The sequence below is a fragment of the Coloeus monedula genome (genome assembly GCF_965178545.1).
Source record: "Coloeus monedula genome assembly, chromosome: 33".
Classification (NCBI taxonomy): domain Eukaryota; kingdom Metazoa; phylum Chordata; class Aves; order Passeriformes; family Corvidae; genus Coloeus; species Coloeus monedula.
In genome coordinates this window covers 3,054,157-3,072,647 of record NC_138813.1, presented here as the reverse complement: position 1 = coordinate 3,072,647, position 18,491 = coordinate 3,054,157, and the positions used below count along the sequence as shown (strand labels likewise).

Below are 18,491 nucleotides of genomic sequence, written 5' to 3'. Positions count from 1 at the left end.
TTCCTCTTTCCCCTCTTTTCCCCCCTCCTTTTCTCTCACAATTCCCTTTTTCCTCTTTTCCCTCTCCCTTTTCCCTCAGAATTCCCTTTTTCCTCCTCTTTTTCTCCCCTTTCCTCTCACAATTCCCTTTTCCCCTCATTTTCCCCTCTTTTTCCTCACCCTTCCTTCCCTTCCCCCGTTTTTCCTCCTCCATTCCCTTTCCCTTCCTTTTCCCTCTTTTCCCTTCAAAAAAACCCCAAAACCTTTGGGATTTTTCCACGATCCAGAGGGGAAATTTGAGGCAGAAAAGCAAAAATCCAGGAGAATCCTCAAACCCAACTCACGAACCCGACCATTCCCACCGGAACCAACGCCGGGAATCCCAATCCCAATCCCAAATATTCGGGATAATCCCACCAAATCCCCCAATTTTGACAACAAAACCCCTGTTTTTGGGGGATTTTTGCAACAGAACCAAGCCCGGAAGGGGCCGGATCAGGTGAAATCAGGAAAAAAGCAGCAGGAAAAACGGGATCCCAGGCACTTTGTGTGGAAAAGCCCCTCTGGAATTAATTAACCCCCTAATGAGCCCTCTCTAATTAACAGCCCGTGGGTGAAACTCCTGGATTTAACTTTTCCCGGGGTTGTTTTGGGGATAGAAACGGGAAAAGGGACCAAACCCAACTCGTGCTTCAACAGAGAACCCGGGGGGGGGGGGGAAGTGTGTGGGGAGGGGGCAAAAATCCCCAGGAATTCCCATTCCTTGGTGGGAAAGGGGCGGAATTCCGGGCTGGAGGGCACGGGCAGGTGTGAGGACACTGAGGTGCTTTTTACCACCTTTTGTCTTTTTTTTTTTCTTTTTTTCCACGACTTTCACACTTTTTTTTGGTATTTTTTTGGTTTTTTTTCCCCCGGTGATTTCCACCAAACTTTTGGACTTTTTTTTTTTTTTTTTGGGGGGTTTTTTTTTGGTGTCGTTTTCTGTGGAAAATCCCGTTCCCGGGTGGAATTCCGGGGCTGTTTCACCTGGAAATGTCCCTTTTTTGGGCTTTTTTTCTCTCTTTTTCTGGGAATTGTGTGCTTTTGTGACTTAGTTCGGGGGGTTTCTGCTTGCTTGGGACACACGGGGGTGGCTTACACCGACTTTACACCGACTTTACACCAACTTTACACCGACTTTACACAGAGCTCGGGAATGGCGAGGGGCCGGGGCTGGGGAGGGGAAAAGGCACCCCAAAAAATCTCCAAATTCCACATTTTCCACTCATTTCCCACCCCGAGCCCACACGGAGAGGAACCGCCTGCCCCGGGCCCCGAAATTCCCTGGATTCGCCTTTTTTTTTAACAGGGATGAGCCCCAAAATTCCCTGGATTTACCTTTTTTTTAAGGAATATTCCCAAACCTCCCTTAATTTGCTTTTTTTCCCCCTAAAAATACCCCCAAACTCCCAGGATTTACCTTTTTTCCCCTAAAAGTATCCCCCAAAACTCCCTTAATTTACCTTTTTTCCCCTAAAAATATCCCCCAAAACTCCCTTAATTTACCTTTTTTCCCCTAAAAATATCCCCCAAAACTCCCTTAATTTACCTTTTTTTCCCTAAAAACATCCCCAAAAATTCCCTTTACTTTTTTTTGCCTAAAAATACCCCAAATTCCCAGGATTTACCTTTTTTCCCCTAAAAATATCTCCCAAAACTCCCTTAATTTGCCCTTTTTCCCTAAAAATATCCCCAACTCCCAGGATTTACCTTTTTTTCCCTAAAAAATACCCAAACTCCCAGGATTCACCTTTTCTTCCCTAAATATCCCCAAAAACTCCCTTAATTTACATTTTTTCCCCCAAAACTCCCGAGATTTACCTTTTGTTCCCTAAAAATACCCCCAAACTCCCTCATTTTGCCTTTTTTTCCCCTAAAAATATCCCCAACTCCCAGGATTTACCTTTTTTCCCCCAAAAATACCCCCAAACTCCCAGAATTCACCTTTTTCCCCTAAAACTACCCAAAACTCCCTCGATTTACTTTTTCTTCCCTAAAAATATCCCCAAAATTTCCCTTATTTTGCCTTTTTTCCCCCAAAATTCCCTCGATTTACCTTTTTTCCCCTAAAAATATCCCCAACTCCCAAGATTTACCTTTTTCCCCCTAAAAAATACCCCAAACTCCCAGGATTTACCTTTTTTCCCCTAAAAATATCCCCCAAAACTCCCTTAATTTGCCTATTTTTCCCTAAAAAATACCCCCAACTCCCAGCATTTACCTCTTTTCCCCTAAAAATACCCCAAAGTCCCTTAATTTACCTTTTCTGCCCTAAAAATACCCCCAAAAGCTCCCCTTATAAAAATATCCCCAAAAGCTCCCCTTAATTTACCTTTTTTCCCTAAAAATATCCCCAAACTCCCAGGATTTACCTTTTTCCCTAATAACTTCCCCAAACTCCCAGGATTTACCTTTTCTTCCTCCTAAAAATACCCCAAAAATTCCCTTTATTAACTTTTTTCCCCTAAAAATACCCCAAAACTCCCTGGAGTTACCTTTTTTCCTAGGAATACACCCCAAACCTCCCTGATTTTACCTTTTTTCCTGGGATTTTTTCACATTATTTGGATTGAACTACAAGGAAAAAAAAGTGGGAATACAGGAAATGGCTCTGAGTTATGGCAGGGAGGGGGCAGAAAAAGAGGGGAAAAAGGGCATTTTGGGGCCAGATTTGGAGATTTTGGGAACATTTTAAGCACTGCAGGTGAACCTGTCCCTATGGGGAAGGGGGGCAACACCCCAAAATCCCACCCAGGGACCCCCAAACTTCCTGATCCCAACTTTTGGGCTGGATTTTAAGGAGGAAATAAAGAACTTATTAAGAACCCCCCCCACCCACACAAAAGAAGGGCTAAACCCCCACCCCAAAAGGGACTAAAACCCCCCAGCACCTAAATCTGCCCAGAAGAGGAGTTAAACCCTCAAAAGAGGGGCTAAACCCCCCAAAAAAGAGCTAAACCTGCCCAAAAAGAACTAGAGCCCCCCCCCCCCCAAGAAATTCAAGGCCCCAAAGAGGAGCCTAAACCTAAACTCCCCCCAAAAGGATTTAAATTCCCCAAAACGGGGGCTAAACCCTCCCCCAAACCTCAAGACCCCCCCCCAAAAGAGGAGTTTTAGCCTAAAACCCCCCAAAAGAGAGGCTGAACCCCCCTGCCCAACACCTCAGAGCCCCCCAAAAAGGACCTAAATCCCCCCCAGGGATCATCCTTGAGCCCCTCACTCCTGTCCCAACCCTCAAATCGCCCCCCAAAAATTCCCCCAAACCCCCTCACACCCCCCGGGGCCTGCACTGCCTTCATCCCCTCTTCCTCCTCCTCCTCCTCCTCAGGACCCCAGACCCCCAAATCCTCCTCTGGCCCTTTCTTCTCCTCCTCCTGAGCACCTCTGAATCCCCTCCCAAAAATCTCTCTCTGGTCTCTCCTCTTCCTCAGGACCCCCTGAGCCCCCTCCCCACAAGGGCCGCCCCTCTTCCTCCTCCTCCTCTTCCTCCCACCTTCCCCCCCCTTCCTCCTCCAATTCCCTTCTGGTCCTTCCTCCTCCTCCTCCTCCTCCTCCGAGCCCCCCGAGCCCGCACCCCACACCCCCCCCTTCCTCGTCCTCCTCAGACCCTCGCGAGTCCCCCCCAAAAATCCCCCTCTGGCCCTTCCTCCTCAGGGCTCCCCGAGCCCCCTCCCCACACCGGGACCCCCCCCACCCCTCCCTCCTCCTTCTCCTCACAACCTCCCGGGCCTCCCCGGAATCCCCCTCTGGCCCTTCCTCACCTTCCTCCTCCTCCTCAAATCCCCCTCAGGCCCTTCCTCCTCCTCCTCCTCCTCCTCAGGACCCCCCCCCCCCCAAATCCCCCTCTGGCCCTTCCGATCCCCCTCAGGCCCTTCCTCACCCTCCTCCTCAGAGCCTCCCGGGCCTCCTCCAGCTCCCCCTCTGCCCCTTCCTCACCCTCCTCCTCCTCAAATCCCCCTCAGGCCCTTCCTCCTCCTCCTCCTCCTCAGGACGCCCCCCCCCCCAAATCCCCCTCTGGCCCTTCCTCACAGCCACCCCCCCCCCCCTCCCCCCGATCCCCCTCAGGCCCTTCCTCACCCTCCTCCTCAGAGCCTCCCGGGCCTCCCCCAGCTCCCCCTCTGGCCCTTCCTCACCCTCCTCCTCCTCCTCCTCCTCAGAGCCCCCCGAGCCCCCTCCCCACAGGCCGCCCCCCCCTCAGCCCCTGGGCCCTGCCTGCCCCCCCCCTCCCCTCACCCTTCCCTCCCGCCGCCCCCTCCCCAAACCTGGTCCGGCGCGCCGGACCGACCCCCAGCCACACAGAGAAGGCGCTCGGGAGAGGCGGTTACTGGACCTTTCGTCCGGGCCGTGATGGTGGCCTTGGAGCGGCGGCGGCGGCCGGGGGAGGCTGCAGCTGCCGTGGCAGGACGGAGAAGGGGGGGTGCAGTGCGGGCTGGGGGGGGAGGCGGCGGCGGCGGGGGGGACACTCGGGCTCTCCACGGCCATGGGCAACGGGCAAGGGGTGGAGAACGTGGGGCACAGTCACTGAACGGCGCGGGGGGCTCGGCCCGGCGGCTCCTCCGCCCGCGCCCCGCGCTCCGCGGGCGGACACACAAAATGGCGCCCGCCCTGAGGCAGCGCCCCGGCGGCCGCCGGAAACACCCGAGCGCAGCCGGAAACACCCGAGCGCAGCCTCTTCGGAGGGTGCCGAATGGTGGCGGGGACGTACGAAGAGCTCGTCGGGCTTTTCCGGTTGATTCCGAGCGTTTCCGAGCGCCTCCAAAGCTCTCCGGATTCTCTCCGAATTCCCTCCGAATGCTGCCGAAGTTCTCCGAATGCTTCCGAAAGCCTCCCCATGTGAAAATTTGCATAAAAACAATCTTAGAGCAAAATTTTACGGGGAGAAAATTTTATTAGGTGATTTTGGACCCTTTTCCCCTCACGGATTGCTCTTTCCCAACCCAAAACCTCTGCCAAAACCACGGTGATGATTGGACTCGTTGTTCGCCAAAAATCCTTTTCCCACCTGGAGTTCAGCTCAGGTCAGGGAATTTCCACGGGTCACGGGATGTTTCTCCACATCCAAATGTCGCTCGGCAGAAAAAAAAACCAACAACCCAAACCCCCAAAATGTCGCGAATTTCCTGAGTTGAAAGGAAAATGTGCGGAAGGTGGGAGGAGCGGGAAGGGAGTTAGGGATCTTCCTGTGACTTGGAAAAAACAGCCTAGATTTTATAAAACCAGGAGAGAAAAAAAACCACCCCAAACCCTATTTTTCTGATTATTGACGGGATTTTTCCATCGGTTTGGCCACTTGGTTTCTTTGGGATGGGGAAATCATGGGATTTCCGCGAACTTCCCCAAAGCTCTCGGAATGTCGCCCAAGTTGTCCAGCGGCTTCCGAAGACTTCCGAACGCCTCCGAAGGTGCGCTCGGAACGTTTCCGAAGGTCTCCCGATGAGGTTGACGGAGATTGACGAAGTCGATGGCGGATGGCGGGAACGCCCTCAAAGAGCGGAGGACGAGTCCATCTCAGCCCGGAGGGAGGGGGGGGAAACAACACGGGCTGTGCCACACGGCGCACGGGGAGGCCCCCAAAACCCGTGACCTCGGCCTCACGCCGTCACACCGGCGTGAAACGGCGGAAGGAGAAACCTCTGGGCGTTGTTTTCTCCTGAGGGGCCGCGAGCACCGGGAGTGGATTCGGTGCTTCCCCCCCAGCCCGAAGGGATGTGGAGCGGCGGCGGGCGCTGCGCGGGGGTTTGCGCGGGCCGCCAGGGGGCGCTGTGAGGCGTCTGAGGGACCGTGAGGGGTCTGGGGGGGTCGTGAGGGGCTTTGAGGGGTCGTGAGGGGCTTTGATGGACCGTGAGGAGCTCTGAGGTGTCGAGAGGGGCCTTGAGAGGTTTGAAAGGTCTGAGGGGCTTTGAGGGGTCGTGAGGGACCCTGAGGGGGTCTCAGGGACCGCCGCGATGGTGGAGAAGGACGAGTCCGGCCCTGGCGGCATCAGCGAGGAGGAGGCGGCCCAGTACGACCGGCAGATCCGGCTCTGGGGGCTCGAGGCCCAGAAACGGTCGGTGCGGCTGGGGGGTTCTGTGGGGAACGTATAAGGGCTTCGGGGGTTCCTATAGGGGTCTGGAGGGGTTCTGCAGGGGCATGGGGGTTCCATATAGGAGCCGGGAGGGATCCCTACAGGGGTCTGGAGGGGCCCTATACGGGTAGGGTGGGCTGTGTAGGGGTTTAGGGGCCCCCTGTAGGAGCTGCGAAGGCACCCTATAGGAGCTGGGGGGCTTATAGGAGCTGGGGGGTCCCTGTATGGGCTTTGAGGGGCCCTATAGGAGGTGGAGAAGCTCTATAGAAGCTTTAAAGAGGTTTTATAGGAGCTCTGGAGGATCTTTATTTAGCCTTGGGGGGGTGGGGTCCGCATATAGGGGTTAAAGATGTCTCTATAGGGGTCTGGGGGGTTCTGTATTCTCATTCCTTAGGATTTATCCCCTCGCGGGGCCGCTCCAGCCCCTTTGGGGTTCTCATTCCGCGTTCCCGAGCCCTTTTCCCACGATTCCCCCCCACAGGTTACGGGCGTCGCGGGTGCTGCTGGTGGGGCTGCGGGGGCTGGGGGCCGAGGTGGCCAAAAACCTCATCCTGGCCGGGGTCAGAGGCCTCACCCTGCTGGACCACCAACAGGTGAGGGGGGGCACACACCTGGGCACACACCTGGGCACACACCTGGGCACACACCTGGGTGTCCCCTGGGCACAGCCTCATCCTGGCTGGGGTCAGGGTCTCACCCTGCTGGACCCTCACAGGTGAGGGGGGGGTGGTTTGGATGGTCCCATTTTGGGATTTAATCCCCAATCCCGAGTTTTGCCTCCCTAAAAGGCTCCTAAAACCCCAACGTTTCACCCCAAAGAAGCTTCTTAAAATAGTAAAGTTTTGTCTTCTAAAAGGTTTCTTAATCCCCAAGGTTTCCCCCCAAAAAAGCTTAAAATAGTGAGGTTTTGCCTTCCTAAAAGGCTCCTAAACCCCCAAGGTTTCACCCCAAAAAATCTTTTTAAAATAGTGAGGTTTTGCCTCTGTAAAGAGGTCCTAAAAACCCTGAGGTTTCACCCCAAGAAACCTTCTTAAAATAGTGAAGCTTTGCCTCCCTAAAAGTCTCCTTAAACCCTGAGGTTTCACCCCAAAAAGCTTCATAAAATAGTGAGGTTTTGCCTTCCTAAAAAGCTCCTAAAACGCCAAGGTTTCACCCCAACAAAGCTTCTTAAAATAGTAAAGTTTTGTCTCCCTAAAAGGCTTCTTAAACCCCAAGGTTTCCCCCCAAAAAAGCTTAAAATAGTGAGGTTTTGCCTCCCTAAAAGGCTCCTAAAACCCCAAGGTTTCACCCCAAAAAATCTTTTTAAAATAGTGAGGTTTTGCCTCTGTAAAGAGCTCCTAAAAACCCTGAGGTTTCACCCCAAGAAACCTTCTTAAAATAGTGAAGCTTTGCCTCCCTAAAAGGCTCCTTAAACCCCGAGGTTTCACCCCAAAAAGCTTCATAAAATAGTGAGGTTTTGCCTCCCTAAAAAGCAGCTAAAACCCCGAGGTTTCACCCCAACAAAGCTTCTTAAAATAGTAAAGTTTTGCTTCCCTAAAAGGCTCCTAAAACCCCAAGCTTTCACCCCAAAAAGCCTCTTAAAACAGTAAAGTTTTGCCTCCCTTCAGGAATAGCCCCAAAACTGGGCAATTTTACTCCTTTCACCCCACCCAGCCCTGGGGAGGGGAGGTTTCCCCTCATTCCCACCCCCTGGAACCCTGATCCCGCTGTCCCCCAGGTGTCCCCGGAGGACACCCGAGCGCAGTTCCTGATCCCCGTGGGGTCCCTGGGCCGGAACCGCGCCGAGGCCTCGCTGGAGCGGGCGCAGAGCCTCAACCCCATGGTGGACGTCAAGGCCGACGCCGAGAGCGTCGAGAGCAAATCCCAGGAGTTCTTCACGCAGTTCGACGCGGTAGCCACGGCCACTCCCGGAGTCACGGGGCGGGGTTGTCCCGGTTTGGGGCGGGGTTGTCCCGGTTTGGGCGGGATTGTCCCGGTTTGGGGCAGGATTGTCCCGGTTTGGGGCGGGATTGTCCCGGTTTGGGGCAGGATTGTCCCGGTTTGGGATGGGATTGTCCCGGTTTGGGATGGGATTGTCCCGGTTTGGGGCGGGATTGTCCCGGTTTGGGGCGGGATTGTCCCGGTTTGGGATGGGATTGTCCCGGTTTGGGATGGGATTGTCCCGGTTTGGGATGGGATTGTCCCGGTTTGGATGGGATTGTCCCGGTTTGGGACGGGATTGTCCCGGTTTGGGGCGGGATTGTCCCGGTTTGGGGCAGGATTGTCCCGGTTTGGGGCGGGATTGTCCCGGTTTGGGCGGGATTGTCCCGGTTTGGGGCAGGATTGTCCCGGTTTGGGATGGGATTGTCCCGGTTTGGGATGGGATTGTCCCGGTTTGGGGCGGGATTGTCCCGGTTTGGGGCGGGATTGTCCCGGTTTGGGATGGGATTGTCCCGGTTTGGGATGGGATTGTCCCGGTTTGGGATGGGATTGTCCCGGTTTGGGACGGGATTGTCCCGGTTTGGGGCGGGATTGTCCCGGTTTGGGGCAGGATTGTCCCGGTTTGGGGCGGGATTGTCCCGGTTTGGGATGGGATTGTCCCGGTTTGGGACGGGATTGTCCCGGTTTGGGGCGGGATTGTCCCAGTTTGGGCGGGGTTGTCCCGGTTTGGGCGGGATTGTCCCGGTTTGGGGCGGGATTGTCCCGGTTTGGGGCAGGATTGTCCCGGTTTGGGATGGGATTGTCCCGGTTTGGGATGGGATTGTCCCGGTTTGGGGCGGGATTGTCCCGGTTTGGGGCGGGATTGTCCCGGTTTGGGATGGGATTGTCCCGGTTTGGGATGGGATTGTCCCGGTTTGGGATGGGATTGTCCCGGTTTGGGACGGGATTGTCCCGGTTTGGGGCGGGATTGTCCCGGTTTGGGGCAGGATTGTCCCGGTTTGGGGCGGGATTGTCCCGGTTTGGGATGGGATTGTCCCGGTTTGGGACGGGATTGTCCCGGTTTGGGGCGGGATTGTCCCAGTTTGGGCGGGGTTGTCCCGGTTTGGGCGGGATTGTCCCGGTTTGGGGCGGGATTGTCCCGGTTTGGGGCGGGGTTGTCCCGGTTTGGATGGGATTGTCCCGGTTTGGGATGGGATTGTCCCGGTTTGGGCTGGGATTGTCCCGGTTTGGGCTGGGATTGTCCCGGTTTGGGATGGGATTGTCCCGGTTTGGGATGGGATTGTCCCGGTTTGGATGGGATTGTCCCGGTTTGGGGCGGGATTGTCCCGGTTTGGGGCGGGATTGTCCCGGTTTGGGTGGGATTGTCCCGGTTTGGGATGGGATTGTCCCGGTTTGGATGGGATTGTCCCGGTTTGGATGGGATTGTCCCGGTTTGGGGCGGGATTGTCCCGGTTTGGGGCGGGATTGTCCCGGTTTGGGGCGGGATTGTCCCGGTTTGGGATGGGATTGTCCCGGTTTGGGATGGGATTGTCCCGGTTTGGATGGGATTGTCCCGGTTTGGGGCGGGATTGGCCCGGTTTGGGATGGGATTGTCCCGGTTTGGGGCGGGGTTGTCCCGGTTTGGGATGGGATTGTCCCGGTTTGGGGCGGGATTGTCCCGGTTTGGGGTGGGATTGTCCCGGTTTGGGGTGGGATTGTCCCGGTTTGGGATGGGATTGTCCCGGTTTGGGATGGGATTGTCCCGGTTTGGGGTGGGATTGGCCCGGTTTGGGGTGGGATTGGCCCGGTTTGGGGTGGGATTGGCCCGGTTTGGGGCGGGATTGTCCCGGTTTGGATGGGATTGTCCCGGTTTGGGGCGGGATTGTCCCGGTTTGGGGTGGGATTGTCCCGGTTTGGGATGGGATTGTCCCGGTTTGGGGCGGGATTGTCCCGGTTTGGGATGGGATTGTCCCGGTTTGGGGTGGGATTGTCCCGGTTTGGGGCGGGATTGGCCCGGTTTGGGGCGGGATTGTCCCGGTTTGGGGCGGGATTGGCCCGGTTTGGGGTGGGATTGGCCCGGTTTGGGGCGGGATTGGCCCGGTTTGGGGCGGGATTGGCCCGGTTTGGGGCGGGATTGGCCCGGTTTGGGGCGGGATTGGCCCGGTTTGGGGCGGGATTGGCCCGGTTTGGGGCGGGATTGTCCCGGTTTGGGGCGGGATTGTCCCGGTTTGGGGCGGGATTGGCCCGGTTTGGATGGGATTGGCCCGGTTTGGGGTGGGATTGTCCCGGTTTGGGGCGGGATTGTCCCGGTTTGGGGCGGGATTGTCCCGGTTTGGGGCGGGATTGTCCCGGTTTGGGATGGGATTGTCCCGGTTTGGGACGGGATTGTCCCGGTTTGGGATGGGATTGTCCCGGTTTGGGATGGGATTGTCCCGGTTTGGGGCGGGATTGTCCCGGTTTGGGATGGGATTGTCCCGGTTTGGGATGGGATTGTCCCGGTTTGGGGCGGGATTGTCCCGGTTTGGGGCGGGATTGTCCCGGTTTGGGATGGGATTGTCCCGGTTTGGGGCGGGATTGTCCCGGTTTGGGGTGGGATTGTCCCGGTTTGGGGTGGGATTGTCCCGGTTTGGGGTGGGATTGTCCCGGTTTGGGACGGGATTGTCCCGGTTTGGGGCAGGATTATCCCATTCTGGGGTGTGGCCGTCGCATTTTGGGTTGGATTATCCCGTTCCAGGGTAGGATTGTCCCATTTTGGGGCAGAATTACCCCCGGTTTGGGTGGGAATGTTGCATTTTTGAGTGGGATCGTCCTGTGTTGGCGCAGGGTTTTCCCATTTTGGGGCAGGATTCTCCCATTTTGGGGCGGGGCCATCCCATTTTGGGGTGGGTTTGTCCCATTTTGGGGCAGGATCCTCCTATTTTGGGGTGAGATTGTCCCGTTTTGGGACCACATCGTGCCAATTTTGCGGGGGAATTGTCCCATCTTGGGATGACTTGCCCCACTTGGGGTGGAATGATCCCATTTTGAGCCAGGTTCATCCCATTCTGGGATAAAACCATCCCTTTTTGGAGCAGGATTGTCCCTTTTTGGGGTAGAATCACCCCGTTTTGGGGTAGAATCACCCCGTTTTGGGGTAGATTCACCCCGTTTTGGGGTAGAATCACCCCATTTTGGGGTAGAATCACCCCATTTTGGGGTAGAATTCCCTGCTAGGACAGGAAAGAAGAACAACCAGCCCCATCCCGCTCTTCCCACTACCCCAGGAAGCTTTTCCCCCATAAACCCCCCCCGGATCCAGGGCTAACATCCCGAATTTCCCCTCCAGGTGTGCCTCACCTGCTGCTCCCGGGAATCCATGGTGAGGATCAACCAGATCTGCCACAAGAACGGGATCAAGTTCTTCACCGGCGACGTTTTTGGCTACCACGGCTACATGTTCGCTGACCTGGGCGACCACGAGTTCGTGGAGTGAGTCTGGGGGTGGAAATGCCCCGAAATCCCGGGATTTTGGGGCGTTCCTGGCCCCATTCCTGGCTTTTCGTGCCCTCAGGGAGAAGCCCAAGGTGGCCAAGGTGAGCGCGGGCGTGGAGGATGGGCCCGAGGCCAAACGGGCCCGGCTGGACCCGGCCGAGACCACCATGGTCAAGAAGGTCAGTGGGGGCAGGGCCGGGGGGATCTGGGGGGGATACGAGCCCAAAAACCCGGGATAGAGCCCAAAAACCCGGAATAGACCTCCCAAAATCCTGGGATAGAGCCCAAAAACCCGGGATAGAGCCCAAAAACCCGGAATAGAACCCAAAAACCCGGGATAGACCTCCCAAAATCCTGGGATAGAGCCCAAAAACCCGGGATAGACCTCCCAAAATGGTCCCAATGGCCCCAAGCCCTTTTGGGGTGGCCCCGAGCCCCTTCTAGGTGGCCCCAAGTCCCTTTTAGGTGGCCTCAAGCCCTTTTAAGGTGGCCCCAAGTCCCCTTTTAGGTGGCCCCAAGTCCCTTTTAGGTTGTCCTGAGCCCTTTTAGGTGGCCCCAAGTCCCTTTTAGGTGGCCCCAAGTCCCTTTTAGGTGGCCTCAAGCCCTTTTAGGTTGCCCTGAGCCCTTTTAAGGTGGCCCTGAGCCCTTTTAAGGTGGCCCTGAGCCCTTTTAGGTGGTCCCAAGTCCCTTTTAGGTGGCCCTGAGCCCTTTTAGGTGGCCCTGAGCCCCTTCTAGGTGGCCCCAAGTCCCTTTTAGGTGGCCTCAAGCCTTTTTAGGTTGCCCTGAGCCCTTTTAGGTGGCCCTGAGCCCCTTCTAGGTAGCCCCAAGTCCCTTTTAGATGGCCCCAAGTCCCCTTTTAGATGGTCCTGAGCCCTTTTAGGTGGTCCCAAGTCCCTTTTAGGTGGCCCCAAGTCCCTTTTAGGTGGCCTCAAGCCCTTTTAAGGTGGCCCTGAGCCCTTTTAAGGTGGCCCTGAGCCCTTTTAGGTGGTCCCAAGTCCCTTTTAGGTTGCCCTGAGCCCTTTTAGGTGGCCCTGAGCCCCTTCTAGGTGGCCCCAAGTCCCTTTTAGGTGGCCTCAAGCCTTTTTAGGTTGCCCTGAGCCCTTTTAGGTGGCCCTGAGCCCCTTTTAGGTAGCCCCAAGTCCCTTTTAGATGGCCCCAAGTCCCCTTTTAGATGGTCCTGAGCCCTTTTAGGTGGTCCCAAGTCCCTTTTAGGTGGTCCCAAGTCCTTTTTAGGTTGCCCTGAGCCCTTTTAGGTGGCCCTGAGCCCTTTTAGGTGGTCCCAAGTCCCTTTTAGGTGGTCCCAAGTCCCTTTTAGGTGGCCCTGTGCCCCTTCTAGGTGGCCCCAAGTCCCTTTTAGGTTGCCCTGAGCCCTTTTAGGTGGCCTCGAGCCCCTTTTAGGTTGCCCTGAGCCCTCCCCGGTGTCCCCAACCCCTCCCTGTCCCCTCCCAGCCGGAATTTCCCGGGCGCAGCGGAACCCCTGGGATTTTGGGATTCCTTTGGAATTCCTTTGGGATTCCTTTGGGATTCCTTTGGGATTCCTGGGGTGCTCGGAATCCGGCTGGGAACGTCCCCTGGGCCGGGAATGTCCCGGGAATGCCACGGGGGGGGGGGGAAGCAGCTGCATCCCAGGAAATCCTCGGGATGCGCTTTTGGGATGCCGGAGCCCACGGGCCGGGGCCGGGCGTTCGTCCCCGGGAATTCCCCAATCCCTGACCCCATGAAATGGGGAGAATTCCCCATTTCCCTGTCCCTGTGGAACCGGGAAAACTCCCAACTCCCCGCTTTGGGATCCCCAGGATTCCCCAGGATCTTATTCCCAAAGATCCCCAGCGGATCCTGCTCCCAAATTCCCACCCCGGCCGTAATTAACGTTTCCTTAAAGCCCTTTAATTGGGGGCACATCCCAAGATTCCCACGGGAATCCCGAGCCAGCCCCGCTCTTTTCCTTCCCTTCATCCCCAAAATCCCTCCTTTTTCCCCCGGAATTCCCAGCGCCTGGAATTCTGCCTGCCCAGGGACATTCTGTCCTTTCCCACACCCAAAATCCCTCCTTTTTCCCCCGGAATTCCCAGCGCCTGGAATTCTGCCTGCCCAGGGACATTCTGTCCTTTCCCACACCCAAAATCCCGCGTTTTTCCCCCGGAATTCCCAGCGCCTGGAATTCTGCCTGCCCAGGGACATTCTGTCCTTTCCCACACCCAAAATCCCGCGTTTTTCCCCCGGAATTCCCAGCGCCTGGAATTCTGCCTGCCCAGGGACATTCTGTCCTTTCCCACACCCAAAATCCCTCCTTTTTCCCCCGGAATTCCCAGCGCCTGGAATTCTGCCTGCCCAGGGACATTCTGTCCTTTCCCACACCCAAAATCCCGCGTTTTTCCCCCGGAATTCCCAGCGCCTGGAATTCTGCCTGCCCAGGGACATTCTGTCCTTTCCCACACCCAAAATCCCGCGTTTTTCCCCCGGAATTCCCAGCGCCTGGAATTCTGCCTGCCCAGGGACATTCTGTCCTTTCCCACACCCAAAATCCCTCCTTTTTCCCCCGGAATTCCCAGCGCCTGGAATTCTGCCTGCCCAGGGACATTCTGTCCTTTCCCACACCCAAAATCCCGCGTTTTTCCCCCGGAATTCCCAGCGCCTGGAATTCTGCCTGCCCAGGGACATTCTGTCCTTTCCCACACCCAAAATCCCTCCTTTTTCCCCCGGAATTCCCAGCGCCTGGAATTCTGCCTGCCCAGGGACATTCTGTCCTTTCCCACACCCAAAATCCCTCCTTTTTCCCCCGGAATTCCCAGCGCCTGGAATTCTGCCTGCTGCGGGATGCCCTGGCCGTGGAGTGGCGCGGGGAGAAGGCGACGGCGGCGCTGCGACGCACGGCCCCCGACTACTTCCTGCTCCAAGGTGAATTCCCGAGCCTTTTCCTTGGGGAAAAAAAAACCACCCCCAAAACCGCCCCGTTTCCACTTTTTTTTTTTTTTAGGGCCTTTCAGGGGGTTTTTTTTTATTGATTTTTCCCACCGGGAGTTCGAATTCCCGGCGGGAATCTGGGGATAAGCGGGAAGAGCTCGGGTGTTGCGGGCCCCGAAATGTCCCCTCCTTGTGGTGGCCCTGTCCTGTACCTGTGTCCCCTGTCCCCGTGTCCCCTCCCCGTGGTGGCCCTGTCCCTGTGATGGTGGCCCCTGTGCTGTCCCTTGTCCTGTCCCTGTGTCCCCTGTCCCCGTGTCCCATCCCCATGGTGGCCCCTGTGCTGTCCCTGTGTCCCCACTGTGTCCCCGTGTCCCCTCTGCTGTGTCCCCTGTGCTGTCCCTGTGTCCCCAGCGTGTCCCTTGTCCCCCGTGCCGTGTCCCCACCGTGTCCCCGTGCTGTCCCTGTGTCCCCCGTGCTGTCCCCGTGTCCCCACTGTATCCCCACCATGTCCCTTGTCCCCCGTGCCGTGTCCCCACCGTGTCCCTCGTGCTGTCCCCGTGTCCCCACCGTGTCCCATGTTGCCCGTGCTGTGTCCCTGCCGTGTCCCCCCGTGCTGTCCCCCCGTGCTGTCCCCCCCATGTCCCCTGTGCCGTGTCCCCTGTCCCCGTGTCCCCCGTGCTGTCCCCACCGTGTCCCCCATGTCCTCACCGTGTCCCCTGTGCTGTGCCTGTGTCCCCCGTGCCGTGTCCCCACCGTGTCCCCCGTGCTGTCCCCGTGTCCCCTGTGCCGTGTCCCCCGTGCTGTCCCTGTGTCCCCCGTGCTGTCCCTGTGTCCCCACCGTGTCCCCCGTGCTGTCCCCGTGTCCCCTGTGTTGTCCCCGTGTCCCCCGTGCTGTCCCCGTGCTGTCCCCGCCGTGTCCCCCGTGCTGTCCCCACCGTGTCCCCACCGTGTCCCCCGTGCTGTCCCCGTGTCCCCCGTGCTGTCCCCGCCGTGTCCCCACCGTGTCCCCACCGTGTCCCCCGTGCTGTCCCCGTGTCCCCCGTGCTGTCCCCGTGTCCCCACCGTGTCCCCCGTGCTGTCCCCGTGTCCCCCGTGCTGTCCCCACCGTGTCCCCCGTGCTGTCCCCGCTGTGTCCCCACCGTGTCCCCCGTGCTGTCCCCGCTGTGTCCCCACCGTGTCCCCCGTGCTGTCCCCACCGTGTCCCCCGTGCTGTCCCCGTGTCCCCCGTGCTGTCCCCGTGTCCCCACCGTGTCCCCCGTGCTGTCCCCGCAGTGCTGCTGCGTTTCCGCACCGAGACCGGCCGGGACCCGTCCCCCCGGAGCGGCGCCGAGGACTCGGAGCGGCTGCTGCGGCTGCGCCGGGAGGTGCTGGAGGCGCTGGGCGTGGGCTGCCAGCTGCTGCCAGAGCACTTCCACAGGTAGGGGACACCTGGGGACACCTGGGGACATCTGGGGGACATCTGAGAACCTTGGAGACACCGGGGGGACACCCTGGGGGACACCTGGGGACACTGGGGGATACCTGGGGACATCCTGGGGGCACCTGGGGACATCCTGGGACACCCTGGGGATACCTGGGGACATCCTGGGGACACCCAGGGGATACCTGGGGACACCCTGGGGACACCCTGGGGATACCTGGGGACACCTGAGAACCTTGGGGACACCCTGGGGACATCCTGGGGGCACCTGGGGACATCCTGGGGATAGCTGGGGACACCCAGGGGATACCTGGGGACATCCTGGGACACCTGGGGGCACCTGGGGACACTGGGGGATACCTGGGGATACCTGGGGACATCCTGGGACACCCTGGGGACACCCTGGGGATACCTGGGGACACCCTGGGGATACCTGGGGACACCTGAGAACCTTGGGGACACCCTGGGGATACCTGGGGACATCCTGGGGACATCTGGGGACATCCTGGGGACATCCTGGGGACACCGGAGCCAGGCAGGGCCAGCCTGGGGCCTTGGGGACACCCAGGGGGGTTCTGTGTCCCTCTCTGGGATTTTGGGGACATCCAGGGGGGGATTTGTGTCACCACCGGGGCCTTTTGGGGGGAAACTGGGGCTTTAAGAAGCTTTTTTGGGGTGAAACTTCGGGGTTTAAGGAGCCTTTTAGGGAGGCAAAACCTCACTATTTTAAGAAGCTTTTTTGGGGTGAAACCTCAGGGTTTAAGGAACCTTTTAGGGAGCAAAACTTTACTATTTTAAGAAGCTTTTTTGGGGTTAAATCTTGGGGTTTAAGGAGCCTTTTAGGAAGACAGAACTTTACTATTTTAAAAAACTTCGTTGGGGTGAAACGTTGGGGTTTTAGGGAGCCCTGCCCTCATTTTTTGGGGTGAAACATCAGCGTTTTAAGAACCTTTTTTTGGGGTGAAACCTCACAATTTTCCAAATTCTCCATTGAGGTCGAACCTTGGGGGTTTTAAAGACCTCAGCCCTCCCTTTTTTGGGCTGAAACCTCAGGCTTTTCTATCGCTCCTTTTGAGAATAAACCCTTGGGCTTTTCAAAGTACCCACCCCCCGATTTTTTGGGCTGAATCCACCCCATTTCGGGATTTTCCACTTCAATCTCTCCCTCCTCCCCCACTCTTTCTTCCCCCTCCCAGCTTCTGCTTCTCGGAGATGGCCCCGGTGTGCGCCGTGGTCGGGGGCGTGCTGGGCCAGGAGGTGGTCAAGGTACGGATTTGGGGCATTTTGGGGGGGATTTGGGGGCGATTTGGGGGTGTCCCTAAATCCCCTGTGACCCCCTCCTCGTGTCCCCCTCCCCTCAGGCCCTGTCCCAGCGGGACCCCCCCCACAACAACTTCTTCTTCTTCGACGGCGTGCGGGGCCAGGGGATGGTGGAGTGCCTGGGACCCCCCCGCTGAGGGGACCCCAAATCGGGGAGGGGTTTTGGGGTGCCCCAAACCCCCCCCCCCGCCCCCCCCGAGGAGTTTTAAGGGGGGAGGGGGGGAGTGGGGTTAATAAAGGTTTTCCTAGAAAAACCAAAAAACCAAAAAACCCGGCTGATTTTGGGGGTTGGAATTTGGGGAGGGAAAGGGGGAGGGGGGGGGGGAATCCCGAAGTTTGGAGGATTTCCAAAAATGTCGTGGACAAATCTCCCCTCCTCTTCCCCCACCAAAAATCCTACAGGCTATCCAAAATCCTACAGAGCCCCCAAAACCCCATGGAACCCCCCCAAAATCCTATAGAGCCCCCAAACCCCATGGAACCCCCCCAAAATCCTATAGAGCCCCCAAACCCTATAGACACCCCCCCAAAATCCTATAGAGCCCCCAAACCCCATAGAACCCCCCCAAAATCCTATAGAGCCCCCAAACCCTATAGACACCCCTCAAAATCCTATAGAGCCCCCAAACCCCATAGAACCCCCCCAAAATCTTATAGAGCCCCCAAACCCTATAGACACCCCCCAAAATCCTATAGAGCCCCCAAACCCCATGGAACCCCCCCAAAATCCTATAGAGCCCCCAAACCCTATAGACACCCCCCAAAATCCTACAGAGCCCCCAAACCCCATGGAACCCCCCCCAAAATCCTATAGAGCCCCCAAACCCCATGGAACCCCCCCAAAATCCTATAGAGCCCCCAAACCCCATGGAACCCCCCCAAAATCCTATAGAGCCTCCAAACCCCCATAGAACCCCCCCAAAATCCTATAGAGCCCCCAAACCCCCATGGAACCCCCCCAAAATCCTATAGAGCCCCCAAACCCCATGGAACCCCCCCAAAATCCTATAGAGCCCCTAAACCCCATGGAACCCCCCCAAAATCCTATAGAGCCCCCAAACCCCATAGAACCCCCCCAAAATCCTATAGAGCCCCCAAACCCCATAGAACCCCCCCAAAATCCTATAGAGCCCCCAAACCCCATGGAACCCCCCCAAAATCCTATAGACCCCATAAACCCCATAGAACCCCCCCAAAATCCTATAGAGCCCCCAAACCCCATGGAACCCCCCAAAATCCTATAGAGCCCCCAAACCCTATAGACACCCCCCCCAAATCCTATAGACACCCCCCAAATCCTATAGGTCCCCAAACCCTGTAAGACCTCCTAAACCTTACAGATGCCCCAAACCCCATAGAACTCCTCCCCCAAATCCTATAGGACCTCTCCAGAGC

The 18,491-nt window shown here is 57.4% G+C and overlaps 2 protein-coding genes across 4 annotated transcripts in view; one reads left to right on the top strand and one right to left on the bottom strand.

Annotated features, from left to right (window-relative positions):
* Positions 1–4,630, bottom strand: part of ZC3H4 (zinc finger CCCH-type containing 4) — a 36,871-nt gene extending 32,241 nt beyond the window's left edge. For all 3 annotated transcript variants that reach the window (XR_014227180.1, XM_082299752.1, XM_082299753.1), the window contains exon 1: positions 4,349–4,630. Coding sequence is in view for 2 of the 3 variants with exons in the window: in XM_082299752.1 (XP_082155878.1) it covers positions 4,349–4,500 (152 nt within the window). In the remaining variant the exon portion in view is untranslated. The remainder of the gene's footprint in view (positions 1–4,348) is intronic.
* A 1,205-nt stretch (positions 4,631–5,835) lies between these two features.
* On the top strand, positions 5,836–17,324 carry SAE1 (SUMO1 activating enzyme subunit 1). Its single transcript, XM_082299739.1, has 9 exons — positions 5,836–6,064; positions 6,564–6,675; positions 7,800–7,973; positions 11,307–11,449; positions 11,532–11,631; positions 14,245–14,350; positions 15,629–15,773; positions 16,973–17,042; positions 17,138–17,324. The coding sequence occupies exons 1-9, from the start codon at positions 5,964–5,966 to the stop codon at positions 17,231–17,233; spliced, it is 1,047 nt and encodes a 348-aa protein (XP_082155865.1). The 5' UTR covers positions 5,836–5,963; the 3' UTR covers positions 17,234–17,324.
* Positions 17,325–18,491: the final 1,167 nt, after the last annotated feature.

Coding starts and splice junctions, on each gene's coding strand:
- SAE1 (XM_082299739.1), top strand. CDS start 5,964: ATGGTGGAGAAGGACGAGTCCGGCCCTGGCGGCATCAGCGAGGAGGAG. Junction 6,065..6,563: donor GGGCTCGAGGCCCAGAAACG/GTCGGTGCGGCT, acceptor TCCCCCCCACAG/GTTACGGGCGTCGCGGGTGC. Junction 15,774..16,972: donor CTGCCAGAGCACTTCCACAG/GTAGGGGACACC, acceptor TCCCCCTCCCAG/CTTCTGCTTCTCGGAGATGG.